Genomic DNA, 27,549 nt, shown 5'->3' with positions numbered 1-27,549 from the left:
TCCTCCTTCCAGGACTCCCTGACGATGGGGAGTGAGTCTTGTGTTCCGCCCTCCTCCAGACCACACTGCCCTTCCGGCCTCCCCAGGGGCTGTCCTCAGACGTTTCCCATGACCGTCACAGTACGGGTGCCTCCACTGAGCCCAGCTCAGCCTTAGAGAGGGTCACCGTAGGGGCCAGGAGGAGCTTGTGCTGGCCCTGCCCAGAGCCTCAGGAAGCCCCAAGGAGCGAGCGGAGCCTGGGGCGACCTGTCTCGCTGTGCAGGAGCTCCCGGGAAGCGTCCAGAGCGCTCTCCGAGGACCCGGCGACTCCCAGCCCCCAAGGGCCGGAGGAAGGTGGAGCCTGTTCCTGGCCTGCCTCAGGTCTCCCAGGGGTGCAGGGCTTCGTTCCAGGGAAGGACTGTGCACAGGTCTGGGCTCCTGGGCAGCCCTGGCCCCTGCTGCCCACTAGCTTCCCCAAGCTGCACCTCCAGGCCAGACCTGGTTTTCGTTAGGTCTGTGTTCAGGGTCTCAAGTTGAGTATGGGCCTCATTCCGCCACCACAGGGTGCTCCCACAGCAGTAACTAGAGCCACTGGAGAGCCTGCCCTCCTTGCCCGACGCGGCGGCTCACCCTCCAGGTGCGGGGCCCTCCAGGCTGCTGACCTGACCTCTGCTTCTGCAGGCTGCCCTCCAGGTGAAGGGCCGCATCTCAGAGCAGCAGCCACCAGGCAAGCCACCTGCCCTTGCAGATGTGGCCACCAAGGGCAGACTGCCAGGAAGGCCGCTGCAGCTGCTCCTGGGTTTTCCACTGGCCGGGGCAAGCGTGTCCCTTGACTCAACCGTGAGTGCTCTCAGAGCAGGAGTCCTGAGCTCAGCCAGGCTGCGACTGCTCCCAGGTTGTCTCCAGGCCCCTCACCTTGGAGTCCTGAGCTCAGCCAGGCTGCGACTGCTCCCAGGTTGTCTCCAGGCCCCTCACCTTGGAGTCCTGAGCTCAGCCAGGCTGCGACTGCTCCCAGGTTGTCTCCAGGCCCCTCACCTTGAGACCCGCGCCGCTGAGGCACAGCCTGCCCGCGGCCCTGGTCCCAGCTCCGAGTGTGCTCAGACAAGGACCACAGGTGTGGTGACCCCGCAAAGCCATTGCAGGGCCCTGAGCACCTCCTGGTCTGCTCACACCCCTCCCAGTTGCTGAACTCTCCAGTCCTGCTGAGCCTCCCAGGCTGGCCTCCTGTCCCCTGCACACATCCCAGTCCCTGGCCTCCACAACCCTGGTGTCCCCTGGAATAGCCAGGGACTCCTCCCCTATATTCCCTGGAAGCTCCCTTCAGCCCTGCCCCCAGGGCCAAGCTCAGTTATTGTCAGGGGATGTCACACTGTGTCTAGCTGGCTATGGCTACCACAGTGATACTGCCCATAGCAGCAACTGGGACCAGCAGGACGCCCCACTATACCCCGAGGCGGGCAGTTCACCCTGGGTCTTGGGCCCCCTCAAAGCTGCTGGTCTGACCTCAGTCAGGGAAGGATAGGCCCATCTCACTGGAGGTCCAGGTTCTAGAGCAGAGGTGCCTGTCCACAGGTCCACCGTGGCTGCAGGGGCAGTGCAGGGGTGGGGAAGAGAGAAATCCAGGGACACTGCAGGTGCAGAGGGCCCAGGCCAGAAGTCCCAGCAGGGGACGGACAGAGTGTGCTTTGCAGCCAGCTGTCCGGGCCTGAGCACGGGGGAGCCCAGTCCCCACCTGCCCCCAGAGCGGCAGGAGGGCAGAGGTCAGAGGCCACATGACCTCTACTCTAGGCCCCTCCTCCCTCTGCCCTCGCAGGCTCCGCCCACCCCCTTCCTCAGCAGGGAAACAACCTGTGGCCAGGAGCAGGCAGGCACCTGGCCACAGCAGGCTCTGGGGACCAGCCTGCAGGCGAGTCCTCCCTGCTGGGGTCGGGGCCTCAGGGGGCCTCGCGGTCACTTCCGGGGGACATCCTCCCAGCCCACCCCAGCCCGCCATCCCAGAGCTCATCCTTCCGAGAGGCCCAGTGGAGATGGGGCAGACACCCCGGCCCTGGGGACAGAACATATTGTTGGGGCCTCTCTCACTGTGTCTATGGGTACAGCTACCACAGTGATGTGGCCCATGTCCCAAAGCCCCTGCCGCGCCCTGGGCTGGTCCTTCCAGTTGTGCTCCCGGTCGCCCTAGGAGGCTACTGACTCCTGGCTCCTGTCCCGAGTGCCAGAGCCAGAGGGCTGCCCAGGACACCCAGCCCCGGGCGCTGCCCAGTGAAAGCGTGTGAGGCAGGAAGGGCGCCAATGCCCGCAGTGCCCAGCCCCCCACAGAGGTCCTGTCCAGGGGCTGGGCTCCACCCCACCCTGACAGGAGCCACCCTCAGAGCTCCCGTGGACCCCGAGTGCGAACAGGAAAGGACGTCGCCTGGGGCCGCAGGAGCCAGGTGGCTCCAGGGACCCCCGCCCAGGGCAGCCCCTTTTCCTCCCGGTGTCCCCTCCACAGAACTGAGGGACACCCTCTGGGAGGGCATCTGAATGACTCGCCAGGAGGCTGCGTCCCGTGAGACTGCGCATGCCAGCTCCCAGGGCGCAGGCCACAGAGCCAGTGCCAGTCCAGCCTCATGAGCCCATCCCCAGGCCCTCCGTCTCCTGTCACCTCATGGAGACAGTGCAGGTGACCCACCGAGGACGCCCATCTCGGCTCCCCACCGCCCGCCAGCTCTGGGACCTGCAGGGTGGGCAGGAGGGAGAGTCAGAGGGATTCTCTCCAGGGGAAGACCCCACAGTGCCTCAGGCCAGGCCCAAATCCTCCACAGGCCCCAGCCTCAGCTGTAGTGACCAGCCGGGCAGCAGACCCCTCACAGACACCCCTGGGCACCTGAGACAGAAGCTCTAAATGGTGACCGAGCGGGATACCAGAGCCCCATGGCCTGGACTGGAGTCTCAGCTCTGACCTGGCCAGCCCAAGCTGAGACCCAGGAAGAGGACAGGCTGCCAGGTAGCTGACCTGGGCAGAGCCCAAACCCACAGGACACCAGCCTGCAGAGGGCCAAAGGCCCCCAGGGGAGCCAGCTGCACTAAGACCAGAAACTTCCAGAGCTCAGGAGAGAAGAACCCAGTGTTCCAGGGACACCTGCTCATGGCCAGAGAGGACCAAGAGGGACACTGAGCCCAGGTCCAGGGAGGCCCCACGGCTTCAGGTTTCTGCTGGTGTTGATGTCACCGTGAGGCAGAGTAGCTGGCCCTGCAGTGTGTCCCAGCACGCCGGAAGCTGCCCAGGCCAGCTCTGTGGACAGCGGAGGCCTCCGGGTGGGAGTGCAGGGCTCCGCGGGGGCCAGCAGACACCTGCCAGAGGACTCCACGCCCACTCCACATTCGGGGGAACGAGGACGGCCCAAGCCGGAACCTCAAGGCCAGGAGGGGCCCCTCCCTGGGCTGGCCCCTCCTGGCAGGTGGAAGGAATTTGTGCTGGCCTGAGACACCGTGAGTTATAGCAGCTGGGGCCACAGTGCCACACATCCTACATAAAACCTGCCCGGAGGCCACCAGAGCCCAGCGACACCCCAGCCCCGCCCACGGGAGACCCCGACACAGCGCTCACCAAGAAGGCCCTGAGCCCAGAACGGATTCTGAGCTGCGCTGGATCACAGTGCGGGTGCTGGACCAGCACGGCCCACACCCGCCCCAAGGGCCTGGGGCCTCCACACGGGGCGCAGGACTCAGGGCCACTCACCTGCCTCCCTTCCTGGGAGAGGGAGCCTCGGGCCTGGGTCCCAAAAGCCAGGGGGCAGCCCAACCCCACCCCCAGGTTCAGAGAGGAATGCCCTGCCCTCCTGCAGGCCCGGAGCACAAGAGGTGCTGCCCACCGCTGTGCGCCTCAGCTGGCAGGAGGCAGCCAAGCTCCAGGCCAGCTCCGCTGAGGGCCCCTTCCTGCGCCCCTTTCGGCCAGGCCCTCCTGCCCTCCTGTTTTGCACAGGAAGGAAATGTGCAAATGCAGCTCCGTGCACCTGGGACTGGCCTGGTCTCTTGAGACTCCTTCTGTGTGCTTTTGAAACTGGTCTTGGAAATCAGGATCGGGTCCTCCTTCCCCCCGGCCCTCTGAACCCCAGTGCTGAATATTAAACACCCAGGAAAAGTCCAGGTAGGAGCGAAACTAGATTTTATTTAAAAAACAGAACAGAGAAGGACAGAGAGAGAGGAGACAGAGAGCCGGTTCTGAGGGAGCGGGTAGCTTGCCCTTCAAGATCTCAGGTCCCTGTCTTCCAGCCTCTCCTCTCACCCTGCCCACCACAGAAGGGATGACCAAAGGAGGAAAGGAGCCCGGGGCTCAATGACACCTGCTTGCTGAGCCCCGCCTGAGGCAGGTGACCTTGGCTGCAGGCGGAGGAGGGAAAGTGGCTCTGGAGGCATTAGATGTCACCTCCTCCTGAATCACCGCAAATCCTGGAGAGCCCTTCAGCTAGTGCACTGAGGCACCCATCTTCCTGACCAGCCCTTCAGCAAGTGCACGGAGGCACCCCATCTTCCTGACCAGCCCTTCAGCAAGTGCACTGAGGCACCCCATCTTCCTGACCAGCCCCTCACCACCTACGCTGAGTCACCCCATCTTCCTGACCAGGCCCTCACCACCTACGCTGAGTCACCCCATCTTCCTGACTAGCCCTTCACCACCTACGCTGAGTCACCCCATCTTCCCTACCAGCCCTTCACCACCTACGCTGAGTCACCCCATCTTCCTGACAGTCGTCCACCACCTACGCTGAGTCTCCCCATATTCCTGACCAGTCAACCACCAGTTACACTGAGTCACCCCATCTTCCTGACCAGCCGTTCACCACCTACACTAAGTCACCCCATCTTCCTGACCAGCCCTTCACCACCTACGCTGAGTCACCCCATCTTCCCTACCAGCCCTTCACCACCTACGCTGAGTCACCCCATCTTCCTGACCAGTCAACCACCACCTACACTGAGTCACCCCATCTTCCTGACCAGCCCTTCACCACCTACACTGAGTCACTCCATCTTCCTGACCAGTCGTCCACCACCTACACTGAGTGACCACATCATCCTGACCAGTCATCCACCACCTATTCTGAGTCACTCCATCTTCCTGACCAGTCATCCACCACCTACACTGACTCACACCATCTTCCTGACCAGTTTCCATCACCTACTCTGAGTCACCCCATCTTCCTGACCTGCCCTTCACCACCTACGCTGAGTCACCCCATCTTCCTGAACAGTTGTCCACCACCTACGCTGAGTCACCCCATCTTCCTGACCAGTCGTCCACCACCTATGCTGAGTCACCCCATCTTCCTGACCAGTTGTCCACCACATACTCTAAGTCACCCCATCTTCATGACCAGCCCTACACCACCTACACTGAGTCACCCCATATTCCTGAGCAGTTGTCCATCACCTACACTGAGTCAACCCATCTTCCTGAGCAGTCGTCAACCACCTACACTGAGTCACCCCATCTTCCTGACCAGTCATCTACCACCTACACTGAGTCACCCCATCTTCCTGACCAGTCGTCCACCACCTACGCTGAGTCACCCCATCTTCCTGACCAGTCCTTCACCACCTACACTGAGTCACCCCATCTTCCTGACCAGTCATCCACCACCTACGCTGAGTCACCCATCTTCCTGAACAGCCCTTAACCACCTACACTGAGTCACCCCATCTTCCTGACCAGCCCTTCACCACCTACACTGAGTCACCCCATCGTCCTGAGCAGTTGTCCATCACCTACACTGAGTCACCCCATCTTCCTGACCAGTCGTCCACCACCTATGCTGAGTCACCACATCTTCCTGACCAGTCGTCCACCACCTACGCTGAGTCACCCCATTTTCCTGACCAGCCCTTCACCACCTACACTGAGTCACCCCATCTTCATGACCAGCCCTTCACCACCTACACTGAGTCACCCCATCTTCCTGACCAGTCGTCCACCACCTATGCTGAGTCACCACATCTTCCTGAGCAGGAATCCACCACGTAGTCTGAGTCACCCCATCTTCCTGACCAGTCATCCACCACCTACACTGAGTCACCCCATCTTCCTGACCAGTCGTTCACCACCTACGCTGAGTCACCCCATCTTCCTGACCAGTCAACCACCACCTACACTGTTTCACCCCATCTTCCTGACCAGCCCTTCACCACCTACACTGAGTCACTCCATCTTCCTGAGCAGTGGTCCATCACCTACACGAGTCACCGCATCTTCCTGACCAGTCGTCCACCACCTACACTGAGTGACCACATCATCCTGACCAGTCATCCACCACCTATTCTGAGTCACTCCATCTTCCTGACCAGTCATCCACCACCTACACTGACTCACACCATCTTCCTGACCAGTCGTTCACCACCTACGCTGAGTCACCACATCATCCTGACCAGTTTCCATCACCTACTCTGAGTCACCCCATCTTCCTGACCTGCCCTTCACCACCTACGCTGAGTCACCCCATCTTCCTGAACAGTTGTCCACCACCTACGCTGAGTCACCCCATCTTCCTGACCAGTCGTCCACCACCTATGCTGAGTCACCCCATCTTCCTGACCAGTTGTCCACCACATACTCTAAGTCACCCCATCTTCATGACCAGCCCTTCACCACCTACACTGAGTCACCCCATCTTCCTGAGCAGTTGTCCATCACCTACACTGAGTCAACCCATCTTCCTGAGCAGTCGTCAACCACCTACACTGAGTCACCCCATCTTCCTGACCAGTCATCTACCACCTACACTGAGTCACCCCATCTTCCTGACCAGTCGTCCACCACCTACGCTGAGTCACCCCATATTCCTGACCAGTCGTCCACCACCTACGCTGAGTCACCCCATCTTCCTGATCAGCAGTCCACCACCTACGCTGAGTCACCCCATCTTCCTGACCAGTCCTTCACCACCTACACTGAGTCACCCCATCTTCCTGACCAGTCATCCACCACCTATGCTGAGTCACCCCATCTTCCTGAACAGCCCTTAACCACCTACACTGAGTCACCCCATCGTCCTGAGCAGTTGTCCATCACCTACACTGAGTCACCCCATCTTCCTGACCAGTCGTCCACCACCTATGCTGAGTCACCACATCTTCCTGACCAGTCGTCCACCACCTACGCGGAGTCACCCCATCTTCCTGACCAGCCCTTCACCACCTACACTGAGTCACCCCATCTTCATGACCAGCCCTTCACCACCTACACTGACTCACCCCATCTTCCTGACCAGTTGTCCACCACCTATGCTGAGTCACCACATCTTCCTGAGCAGGAATCCACCACGTAGTCTGAGTCACCCCATCTTCCTGACCAGTCATCCACCACCTACACTGAGTCACCCCATCTTCCTGACCAGTCGTTCACCACCTACGCTGAGTCACCCCATCTTCCTGACCAGTCGTCCATGTCATCACGTGGGAGAACGAGAGGTCCATGTCATCACATGGGGAGAGTCAGAGGTCCCTGCCCTCACGTGGGAGAGCCAGAGGTCCATGCCATCACGTGGGAGAAACAGAGGTCCATGTCATCACGTGGGGAGAACCAGAGGTCCATGCCATCACGTGGGAGAGTAAGAGGTCCATGTAATCAAGTGGGGAGAGTCAGAGGTCCATGTCATCACGTGGGAGAACCAGAGGTCCATGTCATCATGTGGGAGAGTCAGAGGTCCATGTCATCACGTGGGGAGAACCAGAGGTCCATGCCATCACATGGGGGAACCAGAGGTCCATGTCATCACATGGGGAGAGCCAGAGGTCCATGTCATCACATGGGGAGAGCCAGAGGTCCATGCCGTCACGTGGGGAGACTCAGAGGTCCATGTCATCACGTGGGAGAGTCAGAGGTCCATGTCATCACGTGGGAGAGTAAGAGGTCCATGTCATCACTTGGGAAAACCAGAGGTCCAAGTCATCACGTGGGAGAGCCAGAGGTCCATGTCATCACATGGGGAGAGTCAGATGTCCATGTCATCACGTGGGGAGAGCCAGAGGTCCATGTCATCACATGGGGATAGCCAGAGGTCCATGTCTTCCCGTGGGGAAAACCAGAGGTCCATGTCATCACGTGGGGAGAGCCAGAGGTCCATGTCATCACATGGGAGATTCAGAGGCCCTTGTCATCACGTGGGGAGAACCAGAGGTCCATGCCATCACGTTTGGAGAACCAGAGTTCCATGCCATCACGTGTGGGAACCAGAGGTCCATGTCATCACATGGGGAGAGCCAGAGGTCCATGCCGTCACGTGGGGAGAGTCAGAGGTCCATGTCATCACGTGGGAGAGTCAGAGGTCCATGTCATCACGTGGGGAGAGGCAGAGGTCCATGTCATCACGTGGGGAGAGCCAGAGGTCCATGTCATCACATGGGGATAGCCAGAGGTCCATGTCTTCACGTGGGGAGAACCAGAGGTCCATGTCATCACGTGGGGATAACCAGAGTTCCATGCCATCACATGGGGGAACCTGAGGTCCATGTCATCACATGGGGAGAGCCAGAGGTCCATGTCATCACGTGGGAGAACCAGAGGTCCATGCCATCACGTGGGGGAACCAGAGGTCCATGTCATCACATAGGGAGAGCCAGAGGTCCATGCCGTCACGTGGGGAGAGTCAGAGGTCCATGACATCACGTGGGAGAGTCAGAGGTCCATGTCATCACGTGGGAGAGTCAGAGGTCCATGTCGTCACTTAGGAAAACCAGAGGTCCATGTCATCACATGAAGAGCCAGAGGTCCATGTCATCACATGGGGAGAGGCAGAGGTCCATGTCATCACGTGGGGAGAGCCAGAGGTCCATGTCATCACATGGGGGAACCTGAGGTCCATGTCATCACATGGGGAGAGCCAGAGGTCCATGTCTTCACGTGGGGAGAACCAGAGGTCATGTCATCACGTGGGGATAACCAGAGGTCCATGCCATCACATGGGGGAACCTGAGGTCCATGTCATCACATGGGGAGAGCCAGAGGTCCATGTCATCACGTGGGAGAACCAGAGGTCCATGCCATCACGTGGGGGAACCAGAGGTCCATGTCATCACATAGGGAGAGCCAGAGGTCCATGTCATCACGTGGGAGAACCAGAGGTCCATGCCATCTCGTGGGGAGAGCCAGACGTCCATGTCATCAGGTGCGGAGAGGCAGAGGTCCATACCATCACGTGGGAAGAGTCAGAGGTCTATGTCATCACCCGGGAGAGTAAGAGGTCCATGTCATCACATGGGGAGAGTCAGAGGTCCATGTCATCACGTGGGGAGAGCCTGAGGTCCATGTCATCACGTGGGGAGAGCCAGAGGTCCATGTCATCACGTGGGGAGAGCCAGAGGTCCATGTCATCTCGTGGGGAGAGCCAGAGGTCCATGTCATCAGGTGGGGAGAGCCAGAGGTCCATGTCATCACGTGGGAGAACCAGAGGTCCATGCCATCTCGTGGGGAGAGCCAGAGGTCCATGTCATCAAGTGGGGAGAGGCAGAGGTCCATACCATCACGTGGGGAGAGTCAGAGGTCTATGTCATCACCCGGGAGAGCCAGAGGTCCATGTCATCACATGGGGAGAGTCAGAGGTCCATGTCATCACGTGGGGAGAACCAGAGGTCCATGTCATCACATGGGAGATTCAGAGGCCCTTGTCATCACGTGGGGAGAACCAGAGGTCCATGCCATCACGTGGGGAGAACCAGAGTTCCATGCCATCACGTGTGGGAACCAGAGGTCCATGTCATCACATGGGGAGAGCCAGAGGTCCATGCCGTCACGTGGGGAGAATCAGAGGTCCATGTCATCACATGGGGAGAATCACAGGTCCATGTCATCACGTGGGGATAGCCAGAGGTCCATGTCATCACGTGGGGATAACCAGAGGTCCATGCCATCACATGGGGGAACCAGAGGTCCATGTCATCACATGGGGAGAGTCAGAGGTCCATGTCATCACGTGGGGAGAGCCTGAGGTCCATGCCATCACGTGGGGGAACAAGAGGTCTATGTCATCACATAGGGAGAGCCAGAGGTCCATTTCATCACGTGGGAGAACCAGAGGTTCATGCCATCACGTGAGTAGAGCCAGAGGCACATGTCATCATGTGGGGGAGCCAGAGGTCCATGTCATCACATTGGGAGAGCCAGAGGTCCATGCCATCACGAGGGAGAGCCAGAGGTCCATGTCATCACGTGGGGAGAATCAGAGGTCCATGTCATCACGTGGGAGAGCCAGAGGCCCATGTCATCACGTGGGAGAACCAGAGGTCCATGTCATCATGTGGGGAGAGCCAGAGACCCATGATATCACGTGGGGAGAGCCAGAGGTCCATGTCATCACGTGGGGAGAGCCAGAGACCCATGACATCACGTGGGGAGAGCCAGAGGTCCATGTCATCACGTGGGGAGAGCCTGAGGTCCATGTCATCACGTGGGGAGAACCTGAGGTCCATGTCATCACGTGGGGAGAGCCAGAGGTCCATGTCATCACGTGGGGGAGCCAGAGACCCATGTCATCACGTGGGAGAACCAGAGGTCCATGTCATCACGTGGGGAGAGCCAGAGGTCCATGTCATCACGTTGGAGAACCAGAGGTCCATGCCATCACATGGGAGAACCAGAGGTCCATGCCATCACGTGGGGGAGCCGGAGGCCCCTGCCATCACGTGGCACACGGCTATTCCGGCAAGGACAACGCTGCCAACCGTGTCCTTGTCACCCTTGGGCGTGTAGGCCAGGCCTGGTTGAAGTGCAGCCTGCACTTGCTGTTTGCAAGCTACCTCTGCGACCAGTTCGCCGTCTGAGCAGAGAAGGGGCGGCAGCTGCCTCGGCAGGCCTCTAATCTGACGTGGCTCCCAGCGGCCTGCAGGGTTGGAGGCAGCCCGGCCGCCCCCCGGCTCTTCTCTCGGCAGGCGGGTGAGCTTCCATGGACGGAGCAGATGTGATGCTGTGTGAAGACAGCGCGCACCATGAGGCCAGGTTGTTAGTGCCCCTCCTGGAATTTGGTGGCCCACTCCTGGCTCTCAAAGAGGGCAAAGGCGGGCTTGGTGGCCGGGCAGTCCTGGGCGGGCAGCAGTCGCCCCGCAGGACCTACGGCTCACGAGGATGCCCGCGTGCCATGCGCGGGAGGTGGGTGGAAGTCCAGGTTACAGACCTGGGCCCAGGACGGCTGTCTGACCTCGGCAGAGATGGTCTTCAGGTGCTTCAGCCGAGTGCTCGAGGTGACCACCAGCTGCTGGCCACAGGCTGGGCCACCTCCTTTAGACGCGCCTGCTTCTTTTCCTCAGCTTCATGGAAGTGAACTCCACAGACAAAGCGCTCACATGCCCGCTCCGAGTGTCTTCCTGGGCGCACGGGTGGCGGACGGCTGCTGGTTGGGCCGTGAGACCCACACCTGGCCACAGCCGCCTTCCTTCCCCGAGAGAGACCCCGAATGGCCGTCAGAAAGTGCAGATGTGACAGGTGTCACGGTCCTCTGCCGTCGTCACGGCCACATGGCGTCTCCAGGACCAGACCTCCCACCCCAGGAACGGCCCCTCGCCACATGAAGCACACACAGACCCACTGTGCTGGGTGCACGCTCCTCCCCGTGGACTCCGGAGGGCCACTGGGGGATGCGGGCTCTGGGCCTGGCACTGGTGCCCAGCATGGTCACCCGCAAACGGGAGGCAGACACCCTGCAGGGAGAGAGGGGCTCTCAGAGCTGGGTAGGCGGACCAGGGTCTGCCCAGGGACGGTGGCTTCCACACCCAGCCCAGGTCTGGAAGTGATAAAGTCTGACCGATGAAGGGCCAGCTCAGGACGGCCTGTGCCCGGGCTCCTCAGGACCGAGTGGAATGCTGTCCTTGGCCGAGTCAGCGCTGGTGGAGGGGGGAATCCGGACAGCCCTGTTCCAGGGCCAGGAGACTGGAGGTTTCCTCAACAGGAGCCTTTCCCCGTGATCACGGGCGGTGTGCTCTGTCGCTTCCTCCGTCAGTACTGCATGATTTCGCTGTGGAGCTCTCTCACCTCCTTCATAACACTTACTCCTAGGCGACTCGTTTTCTTTACCAGTGGGGTCTCCGTTTTCCCGGGTGACTGGCCGCTGTCATACTGCCACCATGCTGACTTTGAATGTGGACTGTGTTTCTTGCAGCGCTAGTGAGCTGACTGCTTGCTTCCAGCATCCTCGTGGGTCTTCCGTGCACAAGTCCAGGTCGGCTCCCAGGAGGGACATGTGGCATCTTCCCATCTGAATGACCCTGCTGCACTCCACCCGCCTCGCTGCTCTGCCGGCTGGGTCAGGGTCGCTTGGCCTGGCAGTGCGATAGAAGGACGCTCACCTCGCTCCTCGCCTGGACGCCGACGTCAGCTCCCGCGTGGAGGGTGGGGTGCACACCCCTCGAGTGATGTGTGGACTCCCCCACTGAAGTGCACGCTCCTCTCCCTGGTGGCCCAGGGTAGGTCCCCTTGCCCCGTGTGAACGGTCGTTGATGTCCGTTGCGCTGTTTGCTGGGCCCCTGATTGTGCTCATGTGATAGAAGGCATGACGGGCACTCGACAAGCTGGCACATCCACAGAGATGTGGAGCCCGGAAGCACAAGACCAGCGTGCCGGCATCCTGCAGAGCCCCTTCGGACGCGTCCAGCATGCCGGTGGGCACCGGGCTAGAGGAGCTGAGGCCGCCCTTCCCGCAGCGACACACACAGCAGGCTGAGCTGTCGGCGCTGGTGCCATCGTAACACCTGGGCTCGTCCGAGACGTCTAACTGCAGTTTTCCTTTCCTGTAGCGTCTGTTGAGCATGGTTTCTGAGCAATCCCGGCCGCGGAGAAGAGCGTGGAATGGTCCAGGCCTTTCTCGTTGGGTGTCTCGGCGGGTGGCATGCAGCTCCCTGCAGCGTCTGGCGGGACTCGACAGGCAGGCCAGCGGCCCTGGCACAGGGACCCACAGGAACTTCTGAGACTGAGCAAGTCTCCTTGCTCATCGGGTTCCTGTGCTGACGGTCACGTTTCCTAGGCATTCTGTGTCCATCCACAGATCCTCCGGCTTCTCCATAATAATCCTGGACGACTCTCTGTACTCCTCTCCCTTTACAGCTCCTTTTGTCTCTGATTTTATTTGTTTGCGTCTTCTTGTTTTCCTTGGTTAGGCTCACCATTGTCACTTTTATCTATCTTCAAAGAGACGAAGCTTCGCTCCTCTGATCTCTTGTGCTGTTGTTCTTACCTCTTTTTCTTTTGTTTCTTCTTTGGCTTGGCTGTTTCTTCCCTTCAGAGCCTCTGAGGTGGTTCCCTCTTGCCTTCCAGCCGGGCGAGCTGTGCAGGCGTCTGTCCTGAGTCCCTCTGTGTCCTGAGCGGAGGCACCCACCCCGCTGGACTCCCTCTTGGTGCTCTTTGCTCTTCCCCAGGTTTTTCTGTGCTGCTCTTGTTTTCGTCTGTCTCAGGCACTCTTTACATTCTTGTCATTTCCTCCTTTGTGCTTTGGACGTTCGAGTGCAGGCTGCTTGATTTTCACAGGTTTGCGTGACATCCAGAATTCCTCTTGTGTATTTCTAGAGTTGTTCTTTCATGCCGAGAGGTGTTAAGAGGTATGATTCCAGTTCTGACGTTTCTTGAGGCTCGTTCCCGGGCCTGGCAAGGACCTGTGGTGGAGGACGCTCCGCATGCTGATGAGAAGGCGTGCCCTCCGCGGAAGCTGGGTGGGATGTTCTGCAACGATCCTGGACTGAGAGTCGAGGCAGGGTGAGCCCGTTCACTCGCAGTCTACCTCTGCTTGGGGACTGCTGGTGTTGCCCTGTGCCCCTGGGCCCTCCGGGCCTGGGTGCGTGGCCAGTCGACATGTCCGGCTCACCGAGTCGACTTCTTTCACGCTCGGCAGAGGCCTTCTCCCTGGCTTGCAGTTTGTTGGGCCTGACGAGCACAGCCGCCAGCATTGGTCTCTGGGTGTGCAGGGGCCTCCGCCTGGGCATCTCCCCCCGGCCCTCATGGACGAGAGGAGCCCAGCAGGCAGCAGGCAGTTCTTCCGACTCCACACACTCAGTCGAGACCTTCTACGGACACGGCCGTCCACGTAGGTGCACGCTCACGTGTTCTCTCCGTGCTTTATTGGTGCGTTGCTGTTGTGCTCACTGGTGGGCTTTGCTGTGAGGCGTTCGCACGTGCACACAGCTTAGCAGTGCAGCTTGCCCGAGGTCCCCGCCACCTCCCTCTGAGGCCCTTACCTCTACTGACCTCCCTTTGCTTTTCAGAGACCCTCCACACCTTTCTCTCCCTTGCTCCTCTCTGGCTTCCACCTGGAAGAGGAAACACAGGACCCTGGACGTCTGAGCTGAGTCCACTTCCGCAATGCTCTCAAGCGCCGCCCGTTTTCCTGCAGAGGATGTGGTCTCACTCCGTTTGGGAGCTCATTTTCGTCTTACTTGCTCCTGTTCGACCTCAGGTCTGGGGGCTGCACGCTGACGAGTTGGGGTCTGCTCCTCGTTGTGAGAGCCCGCTCTGCCACTCACTTCTGTCCCTGCCCCTCTGCCTAGACGGAGCTCCTGCCCTTCCCTCTAGATGTGGATGCCCTGGCTCGTTTCTAACAGGGCCAGCTGGGCAGTAGCGAATTGCCACTGTTCACTACTGTGGGAATACTGGGCTCCCCGCTCCCCTGAAGGACAGCGTTCCTGGGCGAGGGCTCCTGGTCATAAGTAGGCTTCGCTGAGGACTTCGAAACCCATCGTTCTCTCCCGGCCTGCAAGCTTCTGCTTCTGCGGGACTCTTACTTTGCACAATGGGAGCTCCCTTACGTGTGAGCTCCTGCTTTCTCTTTGTTTTGACGATTTTCTCTGTGTCTTGGACACTGGGCAATCTGCCTGTGCTATGCCTGGGGGAGGAAACTTCCTGGTAAAACCGTCCTCGGTCTGATCTTCCTGAGTCGGGGTCTCTGTGCATGACTCCCGGGCTCCGCTGCTTCCACACAGCATCTGGCCACCCAGGACCTGCCTTTCCCTCCCTCCTCCTCCTGGAGCCCCCGCAGTGGGAGTTTTTGTTTGCTTAATGGTGTCCTGTGAGTCTCAGCAGGTGTCTTCATTCATCGCTCTCTGTTGGTGTGACTTGGTCATTTCAAAGACTTGCCTTCGGATTCTGAGCTCCTCTCAGATCCAGTGTGTCCTGGTGCTCCACCGCTTCTCCTCCACGGCTCTGGACTCCCAGCTGCCGTGTTTCTGTTGGGTTCTTCCATCGTCTTGTCTGGCTGGTGTCGTCCCTCTCGGACGTGGCTCTGAGGGGCCTGTGGGTGTTCCCTGGCACACGTGGAGTCTGTTCGACACCTCCATGTGAGTTACTTTTCAGATGCTGTTGATCTGTTGCCGAGGATCCTTGTTCTTTAATGGTCTGGCATCTTGCTTTGTCTTGCTTGTTGGGTCGCTGTGTCCATATGTCCGCGTCTCTTGGGCAAGCGGCCTCTTCCAGTGGGACTGGGTGGCTTTCTCCTTGAAGATGGGTCCTGTGGTTTCAGCTGTGCAGGCCACGTTGGCTTTGGCTCCATGTGGGCACGACAGTGTCATCTCCAGGTGCCTTCCCGAGGCCACCTGCATGTGGCCCCTGGCCTCACACTGGGCTCTGCGGTTGCTCCACCAGTTGAGGCATGTGGGTCAGGTCCCCTGGTGGCTTTTGATGAGTCCTGTGTGGCTGGAAGCTTCTGGGTCACACGTGGGCAGGCCTCTCTGACGCGCTTCAGCAGCCAAGAGGCAGTGGCACCGTGGGTGGAGACGGGAGCTCCTCCGCTTCAGAGGGCCACACAGTGGTGCCACCCCGTGGGTGGCCTGGGCAGGCGTGGACTGGAGTCTGGAGCGTGGTGGTTGCGTGTCCATATCTGAGAGACGTTTGTGTGCCAGGCCACTCCGAGTGGCCAGGAAGGTGTGGCCCAGTGGTCTCAGGACCTGTGCTCCAGACCTGAGTCCAGGGGAGGCTCAGGCAGGGCACCATCGCTGCCTGGAGCGGCTCAGGTCCCAGCCTGCTTCTCAGGCGTGGCAGGCATGGCACGGTGAATCTGCGGTGCTGGCAAGGCGACCATCAGTGAGGTCACACGGGCAGAACTGCGGCAGGCGTGAGTTGTGCGAGCCGTGCAGGGACAGGAGTGGAGAGCGGAGACAGGATGGGAGAGCAGAGACTGGGCAGGGGCTCTCTGAGGCCCTCATGCCTGTGGCCTGCGGTGCCTGGCGATGTCCCGGGCACAGGAAGCTCAGCTGCTGTGGCAGTGCCCTGCATGAGGGGGCTGCACACCGGTCCTGCCAGCTCCGACCTCGATCTCAGGCACACGCTCCCGGAAGGAAGGAGCTCGTATGCGAGACGGCCACAGGTTCCACCAGCTCCGCTTCCCAGGTCCCTGCCCGCCGCAGAGGAACCTTGAACGATGGGCTTTCTTGAGAGCTGCACAGAGCTCCTGACCTTGCACTCTGCAACTGTGGATTTCAACTGCAGAGGAAGTGCGTCGATGCCCCAGTTTCTGTGACTTTCCTGAATGGAAAGAGTCATGGCCACACAGTCTTTAACCTGATGAGGAGACCTGTATAACAGATTGCTGGGTAACTCTGTAGAGCTGCGTCTCCATCAGAGAGCAGGCTCCGCCTGATCGCAGCCCCATCTTCAAAATCTGTCTGTGAACCTTTACTTTCCGCTCCCCCTTCGCCCCTCGCCGACCCGAGACTTGGTCATGCTGGCCATGGCAGCAGGGTGCGCACCAGGTCCTGTCCACGGCCCCACGGAGCAGAGGCCTCTCCATGGCCCGGGTCCGTGCGCCACCGCACGGGAGGCACCAGGGCTGGCAGGCCCGTCGGTACTGACGTGCTGCGTGAAGCCAGACAGCACAGTGAGGCCAGTGAGCGAGTGTGCGGGTCAGCCCCGGGCCGTGGGTGCGTGCCCAGCCGAGTGGGCGGGCAGTGTGGCCCCGGGGTGAGCACCGTCCCTTCAGTGAGGGGGCAGGTGGTCCCCAGCAGCTTGCTGACGGCACGCGGCTGGCGAGGTGGCAGTCTCCGGCAGTGCCCTCAGCTTCCATGCAATGCCGAGGTTTCCGGGGCCTCCCCCCTGCTTTCCCTTTCGTGGGAAGGCTTCCTGGGTGCAGCTGCTTGCTGGGACGAGGGGCCATCGGTGCTGGCCTTGGCGCAGGTCCACCGGGCAGCCTCCACTCTGGGTGCCTCGCCTCTCCGTCCGTCGCCAGGGCAGGGCTGCTCACAGGGCCGTGGTCTGGCTGCTCGTTCCTCATCAGCGTCTTCTTCTTGTGGCCTGGAGAACCTGCCTTTCCACTTACTGTGACACAGGTGCCAGCGTGGCACGCTGGCACATCTTTCCCCGATCTGGGAAAGCACCATTCTCCTCTGATCCTCAGGGACCTGGATGCCGGTACGCGGGGACAGTCCTCCTGGCCGGCAGCCTTCACGCGTGCTTGCTCTTCTGGCCTGTGAGGCCCAGGCTGAGCGTGCTCCGCCGACCGAGCCTGCACTGCCTTCCGGAACCCGCTGCTTGCTCGCTGCTGTGAGGACCCGCCCTCCGTCTTTGAAGCTCACGTACCTTGGGTCAGTCTTCGGTGCTTTGATTCTTGCTGCAGTGACTTTACCTCCCTGAACGTGGAGATTCGTGTCCTTCTCCGCGAGCCTAAAGTCTCGCACAACTTCCGAGTGAGCTCTTCGCCCTTTATCTTTCTGTTCTTGAACCCCCGTGGCCAGCGCCTGTCCTCAGAGTCCAGGCCGCTCCCTCCCTCTCACCTGCCTCTCCTCTTTGCTTCTGAAACGTGGGTCCTTGGTCCCACTCTGCGGGTGGTCCCCCACTGCCAGCTCCCGTCCTGTCTTGTGCTTCAGCTCCAGGATTCCTGGGCTCCTTGCCTGACTTCGGTCTCTCTGTTAGGGTCACACCCCGGTCGTGGGTCATTGTCCACATTTGATGAACTGCTTCTCTGCATTTTCATGACTGAGCTATTTTGATTGCTTTGTCCGGCAGCCTGTTTGTCTCCTTTCTTCGGTCCCCATCGCTGTTCTTGCTGGTCCCCCTTGGTGACACCGTGTCCCCAATCATCCTTAATCCCTGGGGCGGTGCATCTATGTCTGCATACCTGAAGTCGATGGTGATTCCAGTCCTTAAAGACTTGGCTGTCCTTCTGGGAAAGCTGTTTGACAGTCGTCTTTCCAGAGACTCGGCACTACGTCTGCAGTGATTCACGGGCAGACCTGCTGCTGGTGCTCTTTGAACTGGCACATCTGGTGTTGAGTCGTGTGTGGTGTCCTGCAGTCCAGATCTACCTGCTGAACCTGTCCACTGGATCCTCTGGGTTGGTCCTAACGCCTGTATCTCCAAAGATCCGCCTACGTAAATTCTAGGAATTTTTACTATGACATTGCCTTCTTATGAGGATCACATCGACTCCGTAGATCTGCTTGGTTAGTATGATCTTTTTAGCAATATTAGTCTTTCCAACCCATGAACAGGGGATCCGTTTCCACTGATGTGTGCCACTCTCAATTTCCTTCATCACTGTTGTATAATTTTCAGTAAACAAATCTTCTGCTGTGTTGTCTAAACTGACTCCTGAGTATATTCCACGCTACTGCACATGAAATCGTCTTCCTAATTCCATTTTGGGGATATTTTGTCATTAATGCCTATTTTTTGTATGTTCAAATTGTACCCTGAAATTTTACTGGATTTTACTTAGTTAGAAGCATTTTTGGTGGAATCCCTAGGATTTTCTATGTATAAGAATCTATCATTACCATACAGAGACAGTCTCACTGTTCGTGTGTGTTTTGCTTCATTTTCTTCCTAGTTGCTCTGACTAGGATTTCAGTACCAGGTTAAATAGGAGAGGTGAGCGTGGACATGCTTGACGTAGTCTGGCTTTTGGAGAAAAAGACATCTAACTTACATCCAACAGGTGAAACATTAGATGTGTGCTTCTCATTGTGGCACGTATCATGTTGAGGCACGTTTCTTCTACCCTCCATTTGTCATGATTTTTCTCATCATGAAATGATGCTGGATCTTCACATGCCCTTTATGCAGTTGCTGAAGGGATTCTTACACTTCATTCTGTTACCACAATGAATCACATTACCTATTTTCAGGTGTTCGACATTCTTCTACCCTTGATCATGGTGAGTGATCCCTTCAAAATGCTGCTGAATTAAGTCGGCAATGCTTCCTTGAGGACTTTGGCCTCAGAGCTCACTAGAGGTGTTGGCCTATGATTTTCTTTTCTTGTAGTCTCTGGTTAGCTCTGGCATCAAGGTTGCATTGACCCCTTCAGATGAGTTTGGGAGTATCCCTCGTTTTCGATTTTTAGGAAGAGCTTAAGAGGGCCTGGTAGATATTCCACAAACGTTTGGTAGAGTTCAGCAGTAAAGACATCTCTTCCCTGACTTCTTCTGTGAGACACTTCATCATTGATTCTATTTTCTCTGTATTAGTCTGTTCAGATGCTAGGATTCGGTTTTTAAATCACGCTTCTGGGAATTCATACTTCTAGGTGATTCCTTGGTTGGCATATGACTGTTCACGGTAGTCACTCATGACCCTCCTGTTAGCTGGTCCTGTTGAATTGTCTCCTGGTTCACTTCTGGTTTTGTTTGTGTTCTTCTCTCTTTTGCATTTAGTAGTCTAATTAAAAGTATTCTTTGTTTATCTTTTCAAAAGCCAATGTTGATGTTAAAACATCTTGTTGTACATGATGAATGTAACCTAATCTGTCAGTTAAAGTAAACATGATTAAAAATGCAATTTTCAATTTCATTCTCTTTGTATTTTTATTCTAAGAGTATTATTTCTCCTCTAAATTATCATTTCCTTCCTTCTCTATGTTTGAACTTAATTTGTCCTTCTTTGTCTGATTCTCTGAGGCACAATGCTCCTTGTTTATCTGAGATCTTTCTTCCACTTGGATATTGATGTTCATAGTCACAAATAGCCCTCTGAGGAAGACTCTTTCTACCTCTCATCAATTTTGATAAATTATGTTTCCATCTTTCTTTGCCTCAAGGTTTTTCAAATCTTCCTTTTAATTTCTTCTTTGACCAGTGATTTTTAGGAGTGTGTGGTTCAGTCCCCACATATTTGAAAATTTCGCTTGTGTCTGTCTTTTATTGTCCTCCAGCTCCATTCTGTGTTTACAAAAACAGCTGGAATGACTTCGCTCCTTGTAAGTGTGTGCAGACCATCTCTGTGAGGTGACATTTGAACTGCCCTGGTGAAGGTCCACGTGCACGTTAGGAGAATGTGTATTCCGATGTTGTTCAAGGAATGGTCTGTGTATGTTTGGTCTAAAGTGCAGTTCAAGTCCAGGGTTTCCCTACTGCTTTCTTTCTAGAACAGGAAGCCACTGCTGAAATTGGGTTTTTGAGATCCCTTGCTATTATATTGAAGATTTACCATCACAGTAATGATGACGGATGTGACCTCCCTCCTGCCGTTTGTGCATTTCCATCGACTGGAGAACCGCCACACCTCCATTTCTGTCTGGCTGTCCCCTTCACCACCTGAGGGTCATCTGCAGTGCCCGACTTGTTCAGTTGGTGCTCTGTCGCCTACTAAGGCTTTTACCTCGTGGCCGTCATGCGCTGACTTAAAACGTCTTGGACTTCAGAAGGCCTGTTTTAGGTTGGTAACACATTATCTCTGATCATTTACACAGACTGTACACACTCGTCCGTGTTCTATGGTTTTGATGTTTCTTTTACATCTTTATCCAACTGGTATCCTTGGGAGATCATCGCCCTTACAGCCACCTTGTCTTTGAACCTTCCCGTGAGGGATCGCATTGGTCTCCACACACCGTTAGAGTCTCAGGACATCCTAAGTCTGACCACATCCTCAGTTTCCCAGGGTTTCTCCGTCTTGCGTTCCCAGGTTATGAGGCAGCGCATCTCCATCGGCCTGCAGCACCCTTCTCTGATCCATGATGAGGCTCGTCTGTGGCGATGGGTTCTGTTGTGTTTCACACGCCGACTTGTCCACGTCCCTTCTGTGTGTTCTTAAGTAGACAGGTTCTTCTTTTATTTTAGAAGTTCACAGTTGGAGGGAATTTACCTTTAGTCCCGGATGAGACTTTGAATGTGAACCCTGAGGGGTGCTGGGCTGCTTTATGATTTTGGCACTGCAGGGATAGAATAGACACATTTGCTGGCTTTTATCCTGTGTGTTTCCGCCATCTAAAGGGAGCCAGGAGCGATGGCACTAGGACAGGAAGACCTGCGGGTTCCAGCTGAGCGCTGCCAGGTTCGCCTCAGCTTGCCGTGCTGGCTCCGTGTGCACCTGCCACAACATCTCCTGTTCTGGTGAGACAAAGGAGGTTCTTCTAAAAATGCTTACAGGATTCTCTGCCCTCAAATCTCATAACTGTGGGAACTGACTCCTGACGTGGCTTGTGGGAGGACCGAGGGGTCGGTTCACGTAGACCGCTCACGCTCCGGTGCAGGCAGGCCACGAGGGGCTCCTCTGGGCTCTGGTCAGTCTTGCCAGACGCTGATGGAAGCAGACCGCCCTGAACAACTAGGCCAGACTGGACTTTTGATCCACCCCAGTGAAGGCACATCTCGCCTCACTGTAGCTTTGAGAATGTGATATCATCTAGAAAACATTCTCCAGTTACACTCGTTACGATTTTTAATTTTTTCTAACCTTTATTAAGGACAAAAGAGTAAAATCACATGGACGATAGAGGTGAAATCTGCTCTTCCGCACTGAGTGCACGAGACCATCACGCCCAAGCCTTGGCTTGGCACTTGAAGCCTCTGCGTCTGCGGACATAAGAACACTCTGGGTTCTGGAAAGATAAGCACCATGGTCTCCAGGGAGCCTGGGCCAGTGAGAGGCAGAGAGGTGGGCAGCATGCACGCAGTGGACGTGGCCACCACCTCTCAGGTCACAGGGAGAGTGCGGGAGCTGCCACCCCTGTCATCAAACAGGAGAAGCTAGAGAACGGAAACTGACCCGTCACTGGGACCCCTCTGGAAACAGCTTGCAGAGCAGACCACAGTGCTGACAGACACGCGGGACCAAGACGCAGCGGAGAGCCCTGCGGCAAGAGAAGCCAGCGGTCCTGAGTCCTGACCCCGGGCGAGTGCAGTGGTAGGTCCCTGCCGGAGAGGTGGACCAGCAGCAGGAACTACCTCAGGGAGACAGTCGCAGGGTTCTGCACGCTCACAGCACTCGTCTTGCAAAGCCAATGACGTTTCCTGCTGGAAAGCCAAAGGCGCTGCCCCAGAACACGAGGGAAAGGAGAGACGCTGAGTGGCGTGCAGTGCAACAGAGACGGCTCCGTGCCAAAGCCCACTCTCCAGAAAGCAGCGTGCCGCACAGGCTCCACGGGTGAACCCCGGGACAGGATTCCCGTCCACCCCACAGGGCAACGGTGACCAGCTCCTGCAGGGAGCTCTCGGCACAGGCTCTGCGTGGACCAAGGTTTCTCCTAAGACTAAGATAAGCTGTGCCGACCCTTTCCCTAGCGCCTGCCCAGCAGAGCTCCCACGCCGGCGTGGACCAGCGGTGAAGAGCTGCAGAGTTGGACTCGCTCTCAGGAGGGTTTCCTAGGGAAGGCCGACACACAGGGAAGACACTCGCACACGGAGGGAACGTCAGTTCTGTTGGAACCTGCGAGCACAGGGAAGGTCAGACACATCCTGCTCCCACCCAGAGAACAGCCCCTCTTGCTGGACCCCATTTGCCTCCGTTCCCATGATGGACTTGTGGTGAGTGGCTTTCAACACAAAACTGAAAGGTGCGCTGAAGGCCAAGGAAACACGGGCCCAGAGCGAGAGTTAATGACGGTGGCCACCTGGGAGGCCAGAGATGGACAAGGGTCAAATAGTCCAGAAGGTTGTTAGTACTGGAAGCCACGGAGACTCTGCGGGCCAGAGGAGAAGCTGGAGGCCAAAACCCTGGAGGAGGAGTGAGGAGTCCTTCAGCTCCCGTCAGTTGGCTTCCCGTGGCCAAGGCAGGAACCAACAGGAGACCCAGGTCAGATTCATGACAGGCCCGAGCCACACAGCAGCGAGCTCAGAGGAGAGAAAAGGAGTCGTCCTGCTTCCCGTCACTGTGACGCGTGCAGGGGAGATCAACTTAAAAAACGGACAGGTTTGATCTGGCCGCTCTTTCAGACTTCTCTCCGCGGCCTGTTGGCCCTGTGGCTTTGGGTCCCTGGTGACCAGCACACCAGAATGGGGCGCATGGTCGAAGAGCCAAGCTCAGCCTACAGCAGCAGGGAAGGAGAGGGACAGAGGCGGGGCTGGGGTCCCCCTGTGCCCTGCCAGGGCCCAGCCCCAGGCTCCAGCACTGCCCAGCAGCACTGTGGGCTGGCCAGCAACCTGTGGCCTGGAGGCCACTGGAGAAGAGGTCACATCCCAAATGTGGCAGATACCAAAATCTGACTGAGGTGTGTCTCCTCAGATTGGAGGAACACCAGACATAAGGGAAGCTCCTGCAAATGGTGACGGGGAGGGACAGCACTGTGACCAGTGCAGACAGATGCCACCCGTCCTGAAAGCTGCAGCGGCCCTGGCCGTGTGGTCTTTGGGGAGAACAGGCAGGTAAGTCAGACAGCTGCCGTGTCCAGAAATGAACCCCACACAGTCCGTGTGTCTTTGACGAAGGATCAAGCACAGTGGCAGAGTTTAGGTCTAGAAGGCTACTGACTCCTGGCTCCTGTCCCGAGTGCCAGAGCCAGAGGGCTGCCCAGGACACCCAGCCCCGGGCGCTGCCCAGTGAAAGCGTGCGAGGCAGGAAGGGCGCCAATGCCCGCAGTGCCCAGCCCCCCACAGAGGTCCTGTCCAGGGGCAGGGCTCCACCCCACCCTGACAGGAGCCACCCTCAGAGCTCCCGTGGACCCCGAGTGCGAACAGGAAAGGACGTCGCCTGGGGCCGCAGGAGCCAGGTGGCTCCAGGGACCCCCGCCCAGGGCAGCCCCTCTTCCTCCCGGTGTCCCCTCCACAGAACTGTGGGACACCCTCTGGGAGGGCAGCTGAATGACTCGCCGGGAGGCTGCTTCCCGTGAGACTGCGCATGCCAGCTCCCAGGGCGCAGGCCACAGAGCCAGTGCCAGTCCAGCCTCATGAGCCCATCCCCAGGCCCTCCGTCTCCTGTCACCTCATGCAGACAGTGCAGGTGACCCACCGAGGACGTCCATCTCGGCTCCCCACCGCCCGCCAGCTCTGGGACCTGCAGGGTGGGCAGGAGGGAGAGTCAGAGGGATTCTCTCCAGGGGAAGACCCCACATGCCTCAGGCCAGGCCCAAATCCTCCACAGGCCCCAGCCTCAGCTGTAGTGACCAGCCGGGCAGCAGACCCCTCACAGACACCCCTGGGCACCTGAGCCAGAAGCTCTAAATGGTGACCGAGCGGGATACCAGAGCCCCATGGCCTGGACTGGAGACTCAGCTCTGACCTGGCCAGCCCAAGCTGAGACCCAGGAAGAGGACAGGCTGCCAGGTAGCTGACCTGGGCAGAGCCCAAACCCACAGTACACCAGCCTGCAGAGGGCCAAAGGCCCCCAGGGGAGCCAGCTGCACTAAGACCAGAAACTTCCAGAGCTCAGGAGAGAAGAACCCAGTGTTCCAGGGACACCTGCTCATGGCCAGAGAGGACCAAGAGGGACACTGAGCCCAGGTCCAGGGAGGCCCCACGGCTTCAGGTTTCTGCTGGTGTTGATGTCACCGTGAGGCAGAGTAGCTGGCCCTGCAGTGTGTCCCAGCACGTCAGAAGCTGCCCAGGCCAGCTCTGTGGACAGCGGAGGCCTCCGGGTGGGAGTGCAGGGCTCCGCGGGGGCCAGCAGACACCTGCCAGAGGACTCCACGCCCACTCCACATTCGGGGGAACGAGGACGGCCCAAGCCGGAACCTCAAGGCCAGGAGGGGCCCCTCCCTGGGCTGGCCCCTCCTGGCAGGTGGAAGGAATTTGTGCTGGCCTGAGACACCGTGAGTTATAGCAGCTGGGGCCACAGTGCCACACATCCTACATAAAACCTGCCCGGAGGCCACCAGAGCCCAGCGACACCCCAGCCCCGCCCACGGGAGACCCCGACACAGCGCTCACCAAGAAGGCCCTGAGCCCAGAACGGATTCTGAGCTGCGCTGGATCACAGTGCGGGTGCTGGACCAGCACGGCCCACACCCGCCCCAAGGGCCTGGGGCCTCCACACGGGGCACAGGACTCAGGGCCACTCACCTGCCTCCCTTCCTGGGAGAAGGAGCCTCGGGCCTGGGTCCCAAAAGCCAGGGGGCAGCCCAACCCCACCCCCAGGTTCAGAGAGGAATGCCCTGCCCTCCTGCAGGCCCGGAGCACAAGAGGTGCTGCCCACCGCTGTGCGCCTCAGCTGGCAGGAGGCAGCCAAGCTCCAGGCCAGCTCCGCTGAGGGCCCCTTCCTGCGCCCCTTCCGGCCAGGCCCTCCTGCCCTCCTGTTTTGCACAGGAAGGAAATGTGCAAATGCAGCTCCGTGCACCTGGGACTGGCCTGGTCTCTTGAGACTCCTTCTGTGTGCTTTTGAAACTGGTCTTGGAAATCAGGATCGGGTCCTCCTTCCCCCCGGCCCTCTGAACCCCAGTGCTGAATATTAAACACCCAGGAAAAGTCCAGGTAGGAGCGAAACTAGATTTTATTTAAAAAACAGAACAGAGAAGGACAGAGAGGGGAGGCAGAGAGCCGGTTCTGAGGGAGCGGGTGGCTTGCCCTTCAAGATCTCAGGTCCCTGTCTTCCAGTCCCTCCTCTCACCCTGCCCACCACAGAAGGGATGACCAAAGGAGGAAAGGAGCCCGGGGCTCACTGACACCTGCTTGCTGAGCCCCGCCTGAGGCAGGTGACCTTGGCTGCAGGCGGAGGAGGGGAAGCGGCTCTGGAGGCATTAGATGTCACCTCCTCCTGAATCACCGCACGGTCCTGGAGAGCCCTTCAGCTAGTGCACTGAGTCACCCCATCTTCCTGACCAGCCCCTCACCACCTACGCTGAGTCACCCCATCTTCCTGACCAGCCCTTCACCACCTACGCTGAGTCACCCCATCTTCCTGACCAGCCCTTCACCACCTACGCTGAGTCACCCCATCTTCCTGACCAGCCCTTCAGCAAGTGCACTGAGGCACCCCATCTTCCTGACCAGGTGTTCACCACCTACGCTGAGGCACCCCATCTTCCTGACCAGCCCTTCACCACCTACACTGAGTCACCTCATCTTCCTGACCAGCCCTTCAGCAAGTGCACTGAGTCACCCCATCTTCCTGACCAGCCCTTCACCACCTACGCTGAGTCACCTCATCTTCCTGACCAGCCCTTCACCACCTACGCTGAGTCACCCCATCTTCCTGACCAGTCGTCCACCACCTATGCCGAGTCACCCCATCTTCCTGACCAGTCATTCACCACCTACACTGAGTCACCCCATCTTCCTGACCAGTCGTCCACCACCTACGCTGAGTCACCCCATCTTCCTGACCAGCCCTTCACCACCTATGCTGAGTCACCCCATCTTCCTGACCAGCCATTCACCACCTATGCTGAGTCACCCCATTTCCTGACCAGCCCTTCACCACCTATGCTGAGTCACCCCATCTTCCTGACCAGCCATTCACCACCTACACTGAGTCACCCCATCTTCCTGACCAGCCATTCACCACCTACACTGAGTCACCCCATCTTCCTGACCAGTCGTCCACCACCTATGCCAAGTCACCCCATCTTCCTGACCAGTCGTCCACCACCTATGCCAAGTCACCCCATCTTCCTGACCAGCCCTTCACCACCTACGCTGAGTCACCCCATCTTCCTGACCAGCCCTTCACCACCTACGCTGAGTCACCCCATCTTCCTGACCAGCCCTTCACCACCTACGCTGAGTCACCCCATCTTCCTGACCAGCCCTTCACCACCTACGCTGAGTCACCCCATCTTCCTGACCAGCCCTTCACCACCTATGCTGAGTCACCCCATCTTCCTGACCAGCCCTTCACCACCTACGCAGAGTCACCCCATCTTCCTGACCAGCCCTTCACCACATACACTGAGTCACCCCATCTTCCTAACCAGCCCTTCACCACCTACGCTGAGTCACCCCATCTTCCTGACCAGCCCTTCACCACCTATGCTGAGTCACCCCATCTTCCTGACCAGCCCTTCACCACCTACGCAGAGTCACCCCATCTTCCTGACCAGCCCTTCACCACATACACTGAGTCACCCCATCTTCCTAACCAGCCCTTCACCACCTACGCAGAGTCACCCCATCTTTCTGACCAGCCCGTCACCACCTACGCTGAGTCACCCCATCTTCCTGACCAGCCCTTCACCACCTCTGCCAAGTCACCCCATCTTCCTGACCAGCCATTCACCACCTATGCCAAGTCACCCCATCTTCCTGACCAGTCATTCACCACCTACACTGAGTCACCCCATCTTCCTGACCAGTCGTCCACCACCTATACTGAGTCACCCCATCTTCCTGACCAGCCCTTCACCACCTATGCTGAGTCACCCCATCTTCCTGACCAGCCATTCACCACCTATGCTGAGTCACCCCATTTCCTGACCAGCCCTTCACCACCTATGCTGAGTCACCCCATCTTCCTGACCAGCCATTCACCACCTACGCTGAGTC

General features: G+C 58.2%; 1 gene segment (V, D, J or C); it reads left to right on the top strand.

Moving 5' to 3' along the window:
• The window catches only part of LOC124977736 (immunoglobulin alpha-2 heavy chain-like), a 232,862-nt gene that overhangs the window by 57,339 nt on the left and 147,974 nt on the right, over positions 1-27,549 (top strand). Inside the window, 1 exon segment of the C gene segment in view lies at positions 11,900-11,906. Coding sequence covers positions 11,900-11,906 — 7 coding nt within the window.

This window comes from Sciurus carolinensis, chromosome 2, assembly GCF_902686445.1.
Source record: "Sciurus carolinensis chromosome 2, mSciCar1.2, whole genome shotgun sequence".
NCBI classification, from domain to species: Eukaryota; Metazoa; Chordata; class Mammalia; order Rodentia; family Sciuridae; genus Sciurus; species Sciurus carolinensis.
This window is presented reverse-complemented; position numbering and strand designations above follow the sequence as displayed.